Source organism: Nymphalis io, chromosome 3 (assembly GCF_905147045.1).
Source record: "Nymphalis io chromosome 3, ilAglIoxx1.1, whole genome shotgun sequence".
Classification (NCBI taxonomy): Eukaryota; Metazoa; Arthropoda; class Insecta; order Lepidoptera; family Nymphalidae; genus Nymphalis; species Nymphalis io.
In genome coordinates, this window is record NC_065890.1 from 12,379,945 (window position 1) to 12,399,687 (window position 19,743).

Sequence of the window (19,743 nt, forward strand, 5' to 3'; positions counted from 1 at the left end):
ACAGGAAGGTTCTGCGCGACTATCCATAATTATTTAAACGTATACGAGATATTATATTAAAATACATTTATTAATTATAAATAGGGTTACATTGCAGTACAAAATCTACTAATATTTGTAATGGCTGAAATTCCATAATTCTCATTGAAAATATGATTAAAATATAATATAAATGTGCATGTAGCGACTTTTTTTTAATTCTCATTTAAACATTTTTTTATTACACTAGCTCATTAATAATAAAAAAAACATCTTGTTAACAAACAGGAGAAAAAAGGTTTAATCTTTGGTCTAGGATATCGACTCATTATTTATGAATTGTGCCTGAGACCTGCAGTACTAAAAAACATTTTTTTAGAACAGCGACAGGACCTGTGGATAGGATCTTACTCGCTAGTAGCGTCAATTGGTGAGTCCAGAAACGACAGCTCTCATTGGGACTTTAATTTATGGTTACCAAAAATAGTTCGTAATGGTTATATTACACTTTATTTTGATGATAATAATTTATAATTTTAAAGGAAAGTTTGTTAATTAATATGCTTTATTCCGAGTATTCAGTATGAATGTAAGACATTTGACATAATTTTCGAAGTTCGAACGACTTATTGAAGCCCAAGATAGTATTAAAAACAACTCATTTTAATGGGGAAATCTCCCTTGGTATAAATTCGGGTGAGATTCCACCGACCGCTAATAATCAAATTTTGTTTTGCAAATGCCAGTCACTATTGTACGATTTGTGTTTGTACTTTGTAATGAGAGTACCTAATTATAATAAATAAGTTATAGTTAAGCCTAACCCTGTATTGAATGATTAGTCCTTCATAATCACTCAACCACTAACTTTTATATTTATTGTTGTTAGGGAACTCCCTTTGCTAACCACCGTATTTTCACATATATTTTATTCCGCTACCGCCGCCGCACGTTCAAGAAGTTTCTTCAAGATGGCGCAAAACCAGTGTTGTCGTTGATTGGTCAAACGACATCCCAATATTAATAAGGTATGAAGACTTTATAGATATATAATTATATTCTTATAACTCAGAAAAAGTTAATGCGTATTCCTTGTAATTAGTGTTGCAAGTATTATAAATTAAACACATACATTTTTAAGACGTTCTACGCCTTAAACAAATACTCGGTAACCCTGCTTTTATTGTAGTGTAAATATAAAATGGTGGCCTATTATCACGATTAATAAAATAATTTATTTAAATCCACATTTTAATAATAACGATGTTCGATTTTATTTATAAGCAGATAGGGTTATTAAAAATAAAATGCAAAATATTTGAGGTATGTTATATTTATCGAGTTTGTATGTAGGTAATTGCTACAATAAAATACAGAAATGATCGATGATCTATTATAATGTCGTGAATATTCTAATCACAATTTCTCATATGTATTCATCATTTTTTGTATACTTTTTAGGCATTTACTAGGCACTAAACACATGCCCATATTTTAAGTCTTAAATTTCTCCATAGGTGTCTACAACGCAAATCTTAAAAGTCAATTATATGGGAGGTATTACAAAATATACAAAACAAAGTTACGTTCGATAGGGTTTATTAAGAACTTTACTTCGATGGAGAATGTTTCTAAAAGGGACCTTATGGATTATGATATTTAATTTTTATAATATTGAATATTAATATCAATAGTTCAAATATGATAAGGATGAATGGAATTATTAGATAAATATAAGGATATCAACAGAATTATAATGATGAAAGTTCTCATTAGTCAAGTTCTGAAAGCATACATTTATAATAATCCCAAGATCGCAAAATGATTTCGATCTATATACGAATGTAAATCGTAAGTCTGGTACTAGCTTAAATTAATGCTTATTTTCTCGACTTATGGACAACTTCCATCAATTATCAAACAAAAAGCGATTTACATAATTCATATTGCATTCTCTAACATCTTAATTTAAAGGTTACTAAAACAAATTAAATTGTTTTTTTTTTTAAACAATTGAGCATTAATGTTAGTGACGATTTGGAAAAAGTGCTTCGTACCTACGTAATAAGAATTTAGTGTACATAATTTTAAGTATGTAACAATATTTAGTGACAAAATTATGGAATCTCATACTTAAGATATTACTTGATATTTAGTCCATAGCAAATAATACACTGTCGGGTATTTAGAAATAATTTGATGATAATTTTAGAAGAGCAAGATCGTATTATAAATTTTATAAATATCTCAATATAATATAAATATATTTACATTCATTACTTGCTAATATTTCTCTTATATTGGTGTCTTATTTAATGCACACTTAATTTAGTCATCTATAATTAAAATTAGACTTTAAAAAAGATTTCTTATGGAATGGTTTTTGTACAAAATCAAATACAAATTCCACCGCACTGGTAGAAAACAAAATGAATCACATGGTTCATGAAGAAGAATCATTTTCGGGGAGCGATCTTCAGAGCCTCCCACGATTAAACTTATCTCGACTAGCCTGTACATTGTACGAATTGTGGTCGTTTCGCATCATCATAACGTTATGGTCGTTTCGTTGTGGTACAATTATGACAAAAACGTTAAAACTGTATGCTGTATGTTATGTGATATCACACGATTTGATAATGATTATAACTTTTATAAAGTAGCACGATGATACGAGTCAACCTAACATAAGAAAGTCAAACTTTCAAACGCTCCACTTCCCTCATCTCATTGAAAAATAGATCCATAACTACTTAATTTTATAATTTACACATAAGGTACTCTCTTAAATCGAATACGATATAGGATAGTTCTCGCTGGTCAAACGTACACCGGACCCGAAACACTAATGTCCTAGAGCACTACGTCCATCACAAAAAAAGTCCGTCCATAGGAAAAAATAATGGAATGAAGATTTATTGCTAGTATTACAAGATCACAAATATTTGAAAGAGTTCGCAGTTAGCACTCAACAATTGAAGGTATTTGAGTGGCTGCAAGATCGCGGGAAGTCCTCAGCGCGTCCGTAACCTGCCTCCGGGATTATGGAGTACTCAGGCTCGCTGTAATCCGGGACTTCTCGCTCGTAATCCCTGTCCCTCTCTCGGTCTCTCGGGAACCCTATTACGGTTTCAGAATTTCGCATGTAGCCATTCTCTTGTTTTCTCGAGTACCGAGTATCGAGGTTTCGTTGGAAATTCTCTGGATGGCAAACGACACCATTGCGGTTATTCTTCTTGTCCGGTAAGGAGCGTAGGGAACCATTATTTAGGTGGTGAACGGGTGCTCCGTTGTTGAGGGTAAGGGGTTGGTGCTGATGACGTCCATCGCCTCCGATGTAAGTAAAACCGTTGGCGGGCATCGTACCGCCTCCTCCCGAGCGTTGCGGCCGTCTCGCAGAGCCCTGACCGCCTGACATGAAAAACACGCTCGGGGAGGCGTAAAGCTCTAGCTACAGTTCCGTAACCGGAATTGGCCTGAGGCCGGGAGTGTGCGGCGGCGGTGCAGGGTACTGCGATGGGTGGATGCCCCGGACGATGCAATCCTCCTCTGTGGAGATGGGCTTATGATATTCTAAATTTTTACGTCCTTTGTTCCATTTGTAGTCTTTTAGCTTTTCCTGCATGCTTTTACGATATCTGTACAATAATAAAAGTAGAGTTGCTATTATAGCCACGCAGGCGACCACTACTATACAAATAATAGTTTGCTGTCTGGAGTCGTGCAAAACGCAACCTAAGTCATCAGCGCTCAGTGCTCGTAAATATTTATCTTTTAAATGTTCTGGGCTAGCACACTGAATCTGAGTGAAATTGCTCTTTTCGTTCAGTAGTTGCTGAAGCCACAATAGCTGACAGTCACAGAAAATCGGATTATCAGTTAAGTCGAGTTGCTTTAGTTCTTTACCAATAAAGACGGTCTCGCTCAGTGATATAATAGCATTATCTCTTAGTGAAACATGTCGTAACTTTGGCAGCCCCAAAAGAGCGCAATCTTCAATGGTAGACAATTTCTTATTATTGGTTAAAACGATATTTTCTAAGTTTATATTATCTTCGAAAGCACCTTTTTCGACTCGTTCAAGCTGGGTTGCGCCAGTTATATCAAGAAGTTTTAGATTCTTTAGTCCTTTAAAAGAGTGGCTTTCTAAGACAATAAAATCATTTTGACCTATATATAATTCTTCTAATCTAGTCAAGCCAGATAGTTGTTGCGTAGACACAACACTTAATCGGTTTCCAAAAAGGTTAAGACTTCTTAACCCCGGGAGACCTCGGAATGCATTGTCACTTATGTTGAAGAGTCCAGCTCCGTTTAAGTCTAGTACCGCTAATCTATTGAGGCCAGCAAAAGCATCGTCAGGCAGAAAGGAAAACGCGTTTAAGCCCACGTGTAATTCTGCAAGACTTCCTAAGAGACTAAAAGAAGTTGTAGGCACTGAGCTTAACTGATTATCATCCAAATAGAGTATTCTTAAGGCGGAAAGCCCAGCAAAAGCTCTCGGCTCAATTCTAGATATCCTATTCTGTCCTAAGTTCAGCTCTTCCAATCTAGGCAGAGTAGAAAACACGCCATTTGTAAGTTCTTCCAAAAAATTACGTTTCAAATTGAGTACCGTCAATGAGTTTAATCCTTGGAACGTCTTGTTAGACACCGACGATATTTTATTGTGGTTCAGGTGCAACTCTTGTAATTTCTTTTGATATGAAAAGCTTTTTGTCGGTATGTTAACGAGATGGTTCTGTGAGAGGTCTAGATGTTGCAATTCTGCATAGAACTGCATAGAGCTGTCGATGGTTTTGATTTTATTGTTCCGGATGATAAGTCTTTGTATGGAGGGGTTAAGGGCGATGGGGAGAACGTCCAGACGACTCTCCTCGCAGACCACGACGAGGGTGTCGTCGTTGCAGCTGCAGCCACCTGGACAGTTTGCGAGCGCTGAAGCGCCGCCCAACCACGCCAGCTCCAGACATACTAGTAGAATCTGTAATTAAGAAAATAAAAACTTATTTATTAGTGTCCAATAACAATTTTACAAATTGTGAAATATTTTTACATCCTTTTACATAAGTGACAAATAAATACATTACTTTTAATTTTATTACAATGAATTATGTACCTACACATTAAATATGTAAAACGCTAAAACGTTTCAAATATCTCTCATACTTTAGAGAGAAACCTTTTTGGGAAAAATATGTTCAGAAAAGTTAAAATTTTCCTTTTTCTCAAAGCACCGTGATCTTTTTGATAGAAGGAGGCAATGTATTAGATGAATTGATAGCCACTCTGTTATAAAATAAAACGAAATCAATGTAAGGCGAGCAAGGTTCGTCGAGGAGAGAGCAAAAAGTACGAGTAGAAATGGAATGATATTGGAATAGGAATTTTGCGCAGTTTTAATTTATTAAAATGCGCTTCGGCGAGGCGCCCGGGGCAGCTTCTTTGCTTCAAAGACTAGCACTTTTATTACGTTTCCCCTTTCCAACAATTAGCAACGAGATTCGAGCGAGGCTGAGATTCAGCTTGAGTTTCGCGGAGGACTTTAATTCTGTTACGATGCGATTTCTCGTAGATGCAACATCAACAGTATCTTTGTCGAATGAAACAATATTAAAATTTACGACAGAAAATAATCAGATTTTTGCAAAAACAAACGAACATTTTTTATATTTAAATAAAACTTAAATATAACTTTATTCTTAATTTTATAAATACGAGTATATAAATAAATACGAGTAATTTTATAAATGTAAGTACGAGATTCACTTCATTCGTACAGATAATAAAAATGTTGGTTCAACGTTTGAAAGTTCCCAGTGAAGTGGCCGCCGTGACTTGTATATTGTATTACAAAAAGTTCTAGATATACCGTTTGTTTCCATTCGAACAAGTTTTGTGAAACAAAGGAGTATTAATGCATGTATTACGAGCATCGAATTGTAACACGGCTTTCAGACCGGCTTTACCGGTACAAATCATAATCAAAACTCGATATGCAGGTCATTCGCAAACAGTGCTGTACGTTTTGCGCTGTCCCGGTGAAATTTCCGCTAAAATCCAATAAACGGCTACGTCCGACGCGTTGTGCACAGATTTTGTCTTGTTTTATAAATGCTACGCTGTTTTTTTAAAAAAAAAACGTCTACCCAACGTTATAGGTTTGTATCGGCCGAATTTGAAGCCAATGATTTTCAATTTTTAAATATATTTCTTTTATAAACATCACCATCATTTGTAGGTCATTTACTATAGCGTGACTTTTGAATTTTAAGTTCCAGTTTTAATTTTGTATCATCAGCGCAAATAGAAACAATAAAATATATCTTTAAATTTCAATTACATACATTATAGTAACCCTTACGTAAATTAGTATTAGGTACATACATAAAACTAAAAGATAAATAAATAATTAATATATTAGATTCATCTGAGAAATCCAAGTTGCGCATTTTAATATTCCATAAAAAATATGTAAGCATGTAGACGCGTTCAATTATTCTTTTATTTTAATTAATGTATTTATTTAATAGTAAGAGTAAGTAAGTAACAACCTGTGAATGTCCCCACTGCTGGGCTAAGGCTTCTTCTCCTTTATGAGAAGAAGGTTTGGAGCTTATTCCACCCCGTCGCTCTAATGCGGGTTGGTGGAATACACATGTGGCAGAATTTCAGTGAAATTGGACACATGCAGGTTTCCTCACGATGTTTTCCTTCACGAGATGAATTATAAACACAAATTAAGCACATGAAAATTCAGTGGTGCTTGCCCGGGTTTGATCCTAAGTTCATCGGTTAAGATTCGTTCTAACCACTGGGCCATCTCTGCTTCTATCTATCTTTTATTTAATATGATCTCTAATAATAAATTATGTTATGTAAGGACGGGACTAGGTAAATAAAGTAGATGTTTAAGGTTTGAAGATAAATTTATTACTGCTCTCAATACCATGTGTCAGCTGCTTATATACTACACTACATGCCCTACCAAACAAAAAAAAATGTTGGATACATTAACATTTTTTTTATCAAAATACAATATGGAAAAGTAAAATAAAATTGAATATAATAATAATTAAACAAAATAAAACAAATATGTAAACAAAGGTATAATAATGCAGTGCTGAAATTTAATATCAAATATCATAATAGGTACAGTCATAATCACAAGTCTTAATAAACAATATGTTTAATGATCATTCAACATAAAGTCTTGTCCTATTTTTATGAACAGTTTTTTCTTTACCATTGACTAAAATTACAACATTCGGTGATAAATCTTTAACAACTGTATATGGACCTAAATATAATGGATCAAGTTTGCTAATATTTTCATTTTTAACCAATACTAAGTCTCCTTGTTTATACTCCACTGGGTTTATACTTCTATCATATTTTATTTTTCTTAAAGTTTTACAATTTATGAGGTTTGTTTTAGCATCATTTTGTGACTTTTGTAACCGGTATTTTAGTTCTATTGCATAATCATCAAAATTGTAAATTGGATCTATTGTCGACCTAAGATTACTTGGTAAGTTACATTGTTTGCCAAACACTAATTCGTATGGAGTAAATTTTGTACTCGAGTGTACAGAAGTGTTATACGAAAAACACCAGTAAGGAATCCATGAACTCCATTCCTGACTATGACTGTTAACTTGCATTCTTAAATAAAATGTTAAATGTTTATGACTATTTTCAAGTGATCCTAAGGTCTGATGGTGGAAGGCTGTAGACTGTAATTGACTTATATTTAAAATTTTACAAACCTCTTCCATTGTAGAATTTATAAATTCAGTTCCTCTATCGGTCACGATCTGCCGAGGGATGCCATATCTAAGTATAAAATTATTTACTAGAGTTGTAGCTACTGTGCGCGCATCCTTACCTGCTATCGGATATGCCTCGACATATTTGGTGAGGTCGCATTGGAGCGTTAAAATGTAATTATAATTATTATCTCTTGTCAATGGACCTACCAAATCTAAATAAATCTTATCAAAAGCTGAATTTCCACAGTCCGTTATGGTCATAGGTTCTTTTATGGTATTTAAATATTTATAACGTTGACATTTACTACATTTTTTTACAAAAAGCTTAACATCATGCTCTAATCCTGGCCAAAAATATTTTTTACGAATGTTATTTAACATACGTCTTATTCCTGCGTGTCCGCTAGTGGGCAGGATATGATAATCGTTTAATATAACTCTTTTCGTATCGTCGTCTATAATTTTTGTAACTCCTTTAATTACGCATAAACGGGGTCCGGACCACTTACGCATTTTATTAATAACCTGAGCTAGCTCTTTAATTATTTGAAAATTATTCTCATCTTTTATTACATATAACGTATTTATTTTTAAATCGATACAAAATGATTCCATTTCCCTCACAGAGACAGCTCGTGTACACTGGGATTGGGTAAACAGTTTCACAAAAATTGTACGATTTGACGACGAGTATGCATAATCACCACGCTCTAATGATACGCATTTTTTAAACTTTCTCCATTCTTCTTCATTCACAAATATCAACTCCGTGTAATACTTCGGTAGTTTTAACATCTCTACAACTCTTGGGTGATCAGTCCAATCGTCAGAAGAAATATTAGAAACCGAAGTAGAATTACAAGGTTTTTCATCAAGCTTCTTCTTTTGTGCCCTTGTAAGTACTGACAAAATATGATCATTCATCGCCTTTAATTCTTCACTACTAATTTCTATGCGTGACAATGCATCTGCAGCTACATTATCACACCCTTTCACATAAGTAACCTTAAAATCATACTCTTCAAGTATTAGCCGAAATTTTAACAATCTACTGGAAGGATCTGTCATATTGTACAAAAATATTAAGGGTCTATGATCCGTTTCTATAATGAACTTTCGTCCATAGAGATACGGTCTAAAATATTTAACAGACCAAACAATCGCTAAAAGCTCTTTCTCAATCGTTGGATACCTACGTTCAGCTTTATTTAAACTACGACTGGCGTAAGCTATTGGTCTACGATCAGCATTACATAAAATCGAACCTATTGCATACCCTGAGGCGTCTGTCTGTAGTATAAATGTGTTATTATAATCGAAAATAGGATATTGTAATATTGGAGGGCTCATTAACATTTCTTTTAAAGTACTAAATGATTTTTGACAGTTTTTATCCCAATTAAATATTACATTTTTACGACATAAATCATTTAATGGAATACAGATTTGGGCGAAATTCGGAATAAACTTTCGATAATAGTTCGCAAAGGCTACAAATCGTTTGAGCTCGTCTACGTTTTTAGGAACCGGATAATTAATTAACGCCTTAATTTTTTCTGGATCTGGTTTAATGCCGTCCGCTGATACCACGTGTCCGAGGTATAAAATTTCTTTTCGAAGAAAATCGCACTTATCAGGATTTAATTTTAAATTAACTTTTCTAAGCCTTGTTAAAATATCTAACAAATTTTTATTATGACTATCTAAATTTCTTCCGAAACAAATTAAATTATCCAAATATACAAAACATTTATCGTAATTAAGTCCCGACATTGCTACTGTCATTAAGCGTGAAAATGAACCAGGACTGGTTTTCAAACCCATAGGCATACGGGTCATTTGATACTGGCCAGACGGTGTTGTGAATGCGGTATATTTCCTACTGTCAGCATTTAGCTTCGTTTGATAATAAGCTTGTGTTAAATCTAATTGAGAAAAATAAATAGCTCCTGAAAGTGAGTCTAATATATCACTTATATTCGGAAGGGGAAATTTGTCATGCATTATACAATCATTTAATTTCCGAAAATCTATCACTAAACGCCAGCTTTTATTATTATCTTCTGATTTTTTAGGTACTAATAGTACTGGGCTAGACCATTCGCTGTTAGCGGGTTCGATAATATCATTGGCCAACATTTTTTGAACTTGTTTTTCTATTTCATCACGTTGAGAAAACGGTAATCTATATTGTTTAGTATAGACCGGATTCGTATTAGCTTTTAGTTGTATATTTTGTTCGTAAAGATTACACGTACCTAACTTGTCTCCTGGCAAGAAAAATACGTCAGCATATTTCGCACAAATACTTTGTATACTAATGCTTTCTTCTTTGTTCAAATGATTCAATTTAATTAATGATAATAATTTCCGAACTCTTTTTCCGTCCAAATTTTCTTTGTTAAACGAACAAATATTATAATTCGATAATAAATCAATTTCAGGCCTAAAATAACTAAGATTAATTTCTGTTTCGCGAGTATTTAAAATTTGAATAAATATTTTTCCCTCTTTCGGTTGACAGATACTTCCAGCGATAAATACACCTTCACACAATTCTCTGGGAAATATAACACACGATTCATTCAAATAAGAATCAACTTGAAAAAACTTTTCACACCTCGGAGGTACCTTTATAAATGTATTTTTACCTAATTTTCCTATACCTAAGGAGAGCGTAATTGGTTTGTCGAAGCTATTTAAAGTAAATGTATTATTTTCGTAATTTAATACACAATTATAATTAGTTAAAAATTCTTGTCCGATTAAACCATCTTGAATACAAGGCAAATTCTTTAAGACATAAAACTTATGTTTGAATTCTATTCCACATAAGGTAAACGGTATGTAAACATAGCCCTCGGTGTACGAGGTGCCACCAATACCATTTACGGCTACGCGTTTTGGATGTATTGGAATATTCCTATCTCTTATTACATCGTATTTAATCACTGACATCGAGGCGCCCGTGTCAACTAGCATTCTATATTTGGTACCTAATATTGTAAACTCTACGAAATTATTATATGTATTGCATGCTAGAATAAAGTTAGGATCGAAAAAACTCTAAGTTTTGGTTATTTTCCGAAGTAGTAACCTGTATATCGTTTTGGGATTGATTCATAAGATACCCATGCTGTTTTCTACCGTTATTATTTCTACCTCGCGATACTGCACGTTCAAAATTATGTCCGCGTCCTCGAGAATTACTTGTGGATCCTCTATTGTTTCCTCGGTGGTATAAACTAGATGTTTGATTCGGCATCGGCCTAAATGAACTATTTGGCGTGTAATGTTGGCGTGCGTTGTTTAATACTCGACCTCTACTATGCCCCCTATAAGATGGTTGGTACTTACCTCGATGTTGAGTCGTGAAAATCGTTCCATCTGATGTAAAAGAGCCTTGACGCGACAGTTCCTCGTCTTTGGCTGCTCTTATAACATCTTTCAGCTCTGAGTAGTTGCGGGCCGCTAAAATAGTGCTTAATCGACTGTTCTTTAAACCTTCGGTGAATAGCTGTATTGCTAATTTTTCGTTTACGGGTCTCAATATTTTAAACGCGTTATCGTCACCGTTAGCTTGGGAAATGGTCAATTCAACAAATAAATCCTCAAGTTTCTTACCAAATTCCTCAATACTCTGCGAACCTTGTCTAGATTTTAACATTTCTATTTGTAGTGCCGTGGCTGACTGCTTAGTCAACAGATTATTTTTCATGTCGGCAATAAGTTCTGTGGAAGATTCATAGTTAGATAATAAACGTAATTTGGCATTTTTAGTTAAACGAGTTTTAAGGACAAAAGAAATAAGTAACTGTTCATGTTCTTTCCTAATGGTTTGGCTATAGAATTCGATACAATCTATTAATTTTTTAGTAACTTCTTCATCTCCTGTCATAATAGGTAGAAGAGAAGTAGCAGTTTTCATGTCAAAGTCAGTCATGGTGCTAAAATCTTGGTCACTAACTAAACAAGTTGTTTGAATTTTTTGATAAAACGATTCAATTTCTTCGCAAGCAACTAATAAGTAATTTATCTCTTCCTTTTTTATATACCCTTTAGATGCATTAAAGTTTAACTCGTCACGATATTTTATATATTCGTCATATAAACTTTTTGCCTCTAAATATTTCTGTTCTAACAACTTTTTAGTTCTTTTCCCTTTACTTAGTTTAATTAAATTTATTTTTATATTTTCAATTTGATGTTTTATATCTAATATATGATCCATTTAAATCTTAAGAAACGGCTTAAAAATATACACTTAAAAATAATGATAAAATATGAATATATCTATTGTCTATAATACCATAACACCTTTGCTGATGACACTATTTCACTTCTCCTTTTATATATTTTTCACACTTTTACACTCCTATTTTTTTATAAGCATCTATTGATGCGTCTCCAGGCTAAACGACACGTTCCTGATTTATTTCTCCAGTCTCTGGTCCACGCCTCGAACGTCTGAAAGCGCTCCTGGCCATCTCCTGACGCATCCATTTTATGTGGCAGCGTTTATATAATTTATATATGGCAAACTTTGCCCCCAAAATTAAAAGTAAAAGAAAAATACCCAAAATTATATTTGTCACTTTCTGATTTTGGTGTATTAGTTCCACGTCGGCCGAATTCACGCCTCCTGCGGCATTTTGTGCAACCACAATTTGTTCTTTACTTTGTTCTTTGCCCATTTTGTATTATGACTCTACTAACGTTCGAACAATTAAATACACGAATGTCCAATATTACACAGAGCGACATTATATTGTTATACTGCACTTCGTTAGAACCCGAAACCGAACCTTAAATGGCAGGGTCGCCATGTAAGGACGGGACTAGGTAAATAAAGTAGATGTTTAAGGTTTGAAGATAAATTTATTACTGCTCTCAATACCATGTGTCAGCTGCTTATATACTACACTACAATAAGCTAAGAGTTTTTTTATGCTTATTTACTAACATGGCTACAGTAGCAGAAAGCAATCACGTTTTTATAGGGTACACCACAAAATAGGCGTAAAAATAAAGTCGGTCGGTGTTTATAGCGTACCATGAAATACCGCGGGGTGTGATAGCTATGCAAATCACATAATTGTGGCAACGGAGCTTGGTGGATGGAAAAACTTGGTCAAGTGTGTTCGGCGCTTAGCGAATGAAAAAACTTGGTCAAACGTGGAAAGGGGATCCCGCATAAATAAAAGTAATACCCTTAATTTTAATGTACAAAAGAAAAATTACAAGAATTAATAATGAATAGAACTTTAATTGGTTGTTGGTTAATAATGACGGGATGACTTAATTTTTAATTATATCCCAAATATGATTTAGACGGCATAGCGTAAGCGAACATAATGTATTTAAACAAGCATTTGAGCTATTTGAGCTTCGAATTCGTACGATTAATAAGAATGTGAGATTTGCACGCAGAAAATACACTGTAAAAATGTTTCCTAAAAAAAAGTCTATCTAATATTATATCTATTTCTTATATAGTACATTTATATTGATAAACGGAATACTATTTAAATTGTAAATCTTTTTGTAAATTCATAGCAAATAAACACATTGAATTTAAAACTAAAAATCTGTTACTGATAAATTTCGTAGATCGAAAAGTAAAATGCCATGGAATGTTGAAAAGAAATGTATATTCAATTTATTTTATTAATAACTCGAAAAGCAAACTAGGAAAAAGATTCAATTTTCAAAGTTATACATTCATTGATCGATACGAAAAATAAAAAAAAAGATCGAATGGAGCGTACAACCACAGTTTCACGCGCTATTACAGGCGGTACGTTTTGCGAATATTTGCATCCGCATGCATCGCTGCCGAGCGTCCACATTCGGGTGGTATTTATTGTGTTTATAGTGGTCACAAAGACGAGGGCCAAGTTATGCTGGCCGATGGAAATGGCGGATTTCCGCGCTTCATTTGGCAGCGACAAACGCTCGCGAAATGAGTGGCATTATGCAGATTTTGTACCTCAGCGTGCATGCAACTGTGCGGCGACTCCGCGCCGTTTAATCGGAACTGTTAATTGTTCGCGTGATTTGTCGACGTAAATAGACAAATTCTGTGTGCGATTGCGGTTGTAATCATGGTACCACATTGTATCTTGTAATAGATTGTTTTAATAAGTTTATTTATATTTAACTTTTTGGGTTTTATTTTGTCTTTGAACTCTGTTGTCATGTAATTTGTGATTGTTATGGTTTGTTTCGTCTATTCTCTATGATAGTAACTGTTGATGAAATTGATGACGATTAGATCTTTTGAGAAAAGTAAATTAATAATGTATGTTCCGTAATAACGTGAATAAAATAAAATCATTTAATTTCAATTAGTAAAAGTACTATTAACTTACCATAATAGTGTTGAATGTGACGTATACCGCGGACCGGCTACCGGAGCGGTGTGGCGCCATCTGTAAAAAGCATAAAGTAACATTAACGAGTGCACTTGTACTGGATAATTTCAATTACACAAATTATAGGCTTCCTGTTTGAATTGTCAATGCCTGCCTTCCATGTGTGTAATTTGTTCGCAACAACTTTAAAGGGACGTCTAATAAAAAATGCAGATTTCCTATTATTTCTGTTACTCGGACATTGTCCTGGGTTTGCTTTTAAATAACATTAATATTTAGTAGATATTGTAAATATATATATGTTACGCTCTCTCAGATTATAAATTTATATAAGGGCCTTATATATAATTACTAATTAAATTTATATAAATATACATTACTCTAATAAACATATTGCGTAAAAATATATATTATAATGTATCGAATTTGATATAAGATCAGGTTACTTCTATTTAATACGTGGTTTATTAAACGCATGTTTAGAGTTTGAATAATTTGAAATAATCATCTGATTCTGTTAAATATGTCAAAATAAGTTTATTTTAAAAACATGCCTACTTCGTAATTGAAATGCACTAGCATATATTTATGCATATATTTTTGTCGTTGCCGCTATTATATTTGCTATTTCTCGAATGAAATGATTATAGTTCATTTCACAGACAGACAACATTTCACTTGTATCAGCTGGCACGTGTAGTTTTCCCAGCGAAGAGGCGATTATGCCTTGACTACTAGGGAACGTTTATAATAATTTCATTACCTCGACAGTTCCTAATAACCGAGCACTGAGCAAAGCAAGGAGCATTAGACATAACCCTTACTTTCAAGCAAAACTGATCGTTACATTCATATGATTATAGTTTAAAGTTACTCAATGCGATGACATTATGAAATCATTCGTTAACTTTTCTTTGTTTTAATTCCTTTCCCTTTTCTAAGGCTTAAATATATTCTTTTATGCAATCTTGCAGTTATTTGTTTTTCATATCATTAATGTAGTTTTCTAACTAAACGGTTCATGAAATGCATGGTGAATATCTAGTGTTCAGTAATAAAGTAATTGAATAAGAAAATCTTCTTTTAATTCAGGACAGTATTTAGAGTTAAAAACAAGCTGCTTAAAGTCGAAAACGTTTGAAAGCTATTGTATAGTGCAAAGTGACGCTGTTGAATTTCACCAAACAACTTTCAGTCAGAAACTTTTAGTAGTAGGTTTGTTTGCGGCCGGCCGGCGACCGAACGCGGTCGTAACGACGCAAAATTTCCCCCAAAAGTAATTTGCGATGTCACAACGCCCTGGTATTCCTAACAGACGGTATTTACAAATGCGAAACAAAAAGCTGGTAATGACGATGCTAGTTTCGCTTAAAACTCGAAGCTTTTGCCTTTACTGAAACGAAAAATTTTATGAAGCGAAAATTCGAGAAATGTCGCCAATTCCTTGAAACAATGATGGGTTCGTTATGAAAAAAATATATTTTCCTCTAGTCACCATATCATTTGTCAAGATGGTGTAAACAAATGTCGAAAGAGCGCGAAATCAATTTTCGTTTGTCAGCCGAGATAGAACATATAAGTCTCTATCGAAGATTGTGATGAGCCCAGGCAATCAGCACTGACTTGTCATGTGCTTAATAGTTAGTCTCGTGCTTGGCGAGGAAGGAAAACCGGGTAAGAAAAAGTGGGGGTGGGGCGGTATGTGGGACTCGTCAGCACCTAGAAGGACCAGTGCACCGGAATAAACACTAAAAACCACTAGTAACAAGCTACTATCAAAATTTTGGTGACGAAAATATAAATATCAATTTTAGTGTCGCGTACGTCTAATGAATCTACTTTAAATCGAAAACCCTTGTAACAATTTGATCTAGAAGACGTCGAAAAATGGATCTAATATACGACCTTTCAGGAACTTTCACAGAATTCTCGATTCAATGTTTCTATTAATATTACATACACGTTCATTGCGTCTAAAAGGGTTTCCCTTGGCCTGGCGTATGTGAGCCAGGTCGACAGGACAAAGATTTCGCCCCGGGGCAGGATCCGGACACTGTGTCAATTCATAATTTTGTCCGGTTGTCTGATTAAGCTGCAGCTTCAATCAATGTTTTACATTTGGCATTAGTTGTATGACACAGTAAGCAAATAAATTCAAAAACGATCAAAATATATAACTATAATTTTAACTATGTAAAGAGTAATTTGTAGCTATGTTAAATTTTTATAAAAAACAGATAATAAATGATATGAATATTACTTTAATACGTTAGAAATTCAATCTATTTTATATCCATGTTTATTTAAGCAATTTTATATTTGGATTTTTTTAGGAATATTTAAAAATAGAGTAATCACATATTTCTGCCAAGTTTATGCCAAGTTTATCATTGTATTGTGTAATAGTTTATTGTTCCATAATTATTTAACCATTCAAATCACGAAGCTTCATACACATAATCTTCTTTTTTACGCTGTAATCGGTGAAAAATAATGGGTAGCAATGAAATTTCCTGAATGTTAAAACAGCGCAAAACTCATTATTTTTTTAAGAACGCTAATTGCACTGCTCTCGTTACAGACGGCACATTTTTTAAAACAACCTTGCGACAGAAATTTACTCCGTAATGACCTTTATAAATTATTATATAAGATATTTATAAATTTCCTGCTTTCCTTTGAATATTACTGCGAGAACGTAACTGAAGAAATCGAATATAAATTAAAAATATCTAAGTAATTGTTAAAGAAATTGAGATGCGAAGAAAATGTAAATAAATTACGTCAATATTATTGGAACCCTCGGTAGAATATATGAATTTATAAAAAACTTCGACTAAGTTTATGCTATAGGATTAATAAAAGTGTTTCTTATAAATTTTTTGACCTAAAGAGTATAAAACTGTAAACCTTTTTACGGTTATATACGGTCAGCCTAATACGCTAAAAACTCCCTGGGTTACGCCGACGTCATATAAAATAAATTTTACTCCGCCCTCAAGGTACGCTGAAGCAATGGAGTTTTTTATAATCTCACTTAGGTAATGATATGAACTATAACGAATAGGTATCCGAAATATAATATTTCTTAGGTTATTTAGTTCGAAATTGATATTAATTTTTTTGTTTGTTTTGTGTTCCATACAAAATAACATTGTGAATAGCCATAAATAGAAAATATTCTAGTGTTTCTTCTAGTGTACGTTTTAGTTAGTTACATGTTCATGTTAAAGCGATCTTAATTCCAACGCAAAAATGGAACAAATATCTCCTATCTCAGCGTCAAGGAAATAGAGGAAATCGTTTCGCTGTATCAGGCACCTATCCCATACCTATACATAAAGTTATCGTCGGAATAGCCTGTTATATCCTTGAAACAGAACAGAAATTTCTGCACGTAATCACGGAATCACGTGACGTATCAACATTGTTCTTACTTTATCGCTATTCGCGTTTTCGTTGCGAGAATACCGCAAATTAACCCCGAATTCTCGGTTGGATGTGATCCCTAATTTTCAGATACATTGCTGGGAATAAATAGGGGCTTAGGGGCGGCGTGCGCGTAAATAACCTCGCGTCACGCCGCCGCTAGGAGTACTAGGGCACGAGATAAGAAGCCTAGTGAAATTGCCCTTAGCATTGCTCCTGAGCTGATGTAATTTATAAGAGCAAGCGTTACCAATATATTTTCAAGATTAAGTTTTTTGATTCGTTTATCAATCTCCAAACGGTACGTAAACTATCGCATTTTTATCCTTTCTGCTTTTCGATAAAATAGTACTGAATCTTGCAAACATGCTTCCAACCTGTGTCTTATCCCAAGGGGATAGCAACAGCGTGTTTCTATATGACTTAGTGAGCTATTTTGTTTGAAACAAAGGGCTTTTAGCGTTAAAACTTTGTGCGTGCGCGCAGATTGTCCATTGTCTGCCAAGTTTATGCCCAAGGGTGTAAGTTAACCCTAACTTTAGTGAAAAACTCATAACAAAGTAACACTGCTTGTTTTACTATTTCAAAGTGTAATTACATTATGTCAAGGTTGAGTTTTATATGCTCTATGTACATCAAATACAAATAGAGGCTTGTGTTTAATAAGGGCTTATAATAAACGTATTTTACTTTATAATGAAATCTTTGTCAGTACAAGATGAAGTCGAAATTATGTTTTATATGAAATTAATTTCAAAATGGATATTTCTTTTCTTTTTAAGTAATATCGTCGTAAATAATCTCACAAAATAGGTTATTCGTTGATCAATCAATTTTTTTTCTTTAAATTCTGATCAATTCTATCAATAGTGATACTTAAGTAGATTAAATGCAAATCTTGTTCTGTTTACTTTTGTATGAAACTCTGCCATCGCTTAGATATTACCTGGATCTTAAAAATTATTATTAATAATTTTATTAGATGATGCAAGCGAACTATTTATTGGGCATAACGTAATGAATAGATTAGATTAGATAGATCGTTAAGAATATGCGAGAGTAATTAGTGATTTAATTTTTTTTTTTGAGTTGAGACAAGTTCATGGAATTATTTGGTTGATTTACGTTGATTTCAACCGAAGATTAAATACGATCAAACCACAATATTTAAATGTTTGAATTCAGTTTATAATTAATTTCATGATCAGCGCTTAAGAAAACATCTTGATGCTGGATGCATGTATCAAATGAAATTTTGTCACATGCTTTTTTATTATTACCTTGAAGTATTTTTCTTTAAGAGGAGACGAGGACTTTGCTAATAGGACATTTACGAGTTGTCACTCGTTAGACTTATAAGAAAAATAATGCACTATTTATTTCTCTAAATAAAACATCAATATTTTATAAAAAATTACGAAAGTAACTTAGATTCTATCGCAAATTCGTTGCAAGATAAATTCTATAAGGAGCTTATCCGATATGAAATTGTGAGGCGTGTGTAGGTACGTCTACGTCTTCGGAAAAATATCATTATAGCTGAGATGAAAATAATAACATTTACTCCATTCTGACATTGTCATAGCTTATTATAATAATTACATATATTGTTAAATTATAATATTTTAAGGACCTTTAAAATAAAATATAAATTATTTTATAACTTAAGCATATATTAAATGAAGAGTAATGTGTAAAGTGACAGTCCACACGAACGATCCCGCAGGTAAGACTCGACCCGGAATATAATCTCAATTAGACCGGTGGGCATTCGTTTTAGCAACAACATAATGTTAACTCTAATTAAATTAATACGCTTGGGGTGGTAGACGAGAAGAAATTAACATAAAGCTATTGGGGATTTTTCAGTGACTTTTTACTCCCAAAGGGACCCTTGATTTCGTCTGGAAAATGTACAAATGAATACTTTGAAACGTTTGAAATTTGGTAACTTTTAATTGTATTTAATTCCCCCTCTTCCAACAGAATTGTTTCGCGTCGATTTTCGCTCGAAGTTCTCAAAGAAAAGTTGCTTGAGACAGTCGGAATCATAGTCGTCGTCAAGTTCTTGGCGGGTCAATGCTTCAAAAAAGGCAGTTATATTGATTATATGCATTTGTATAGCAATACTTTAAAAATAATACAAAATTATTATATTGTCTTGTAAAAATTAAAATGATAGATTTTAT

The 19,743-nt window shown here is 33.4% G+C and overlaps 1 protein-coding gene across 1 annotated transcript in view; it reads right to left on the reverse strand.

Annotated features, from left to right (window-relative positions):
* Positions 1-1,294: 1,294 nt before the first annotated feature.
* Positions 1,295-19,743, reverse strand: part of LOC126781265 (leucine-rich repeat-containing G-protein coupled receptor 5) — a 263,720-nt gene continuing 245,271 nt past the window's right edge. Inside the window, exons 6-8 of the mRNA XM_050506159.1 lie at positions 14,123-14,182; positions 3,515-4,963; positions 1,295-3,430 (exon numbers count right to left, since the gene is read on the reverse strand). Of these exons, the coding sequence (XP_050362116.1) occupies positions 2,948-3,430; positions 3,515-4,963; positions 14,123-14,182 (1,992 nt within the window). The 3' untranslated portion in view covers positions 1,295-2,947. The remainder of the gene's footprint in view (positions 3,431-3,514; positions 4,964-14,122; positions 14,183-19,743) is intronic.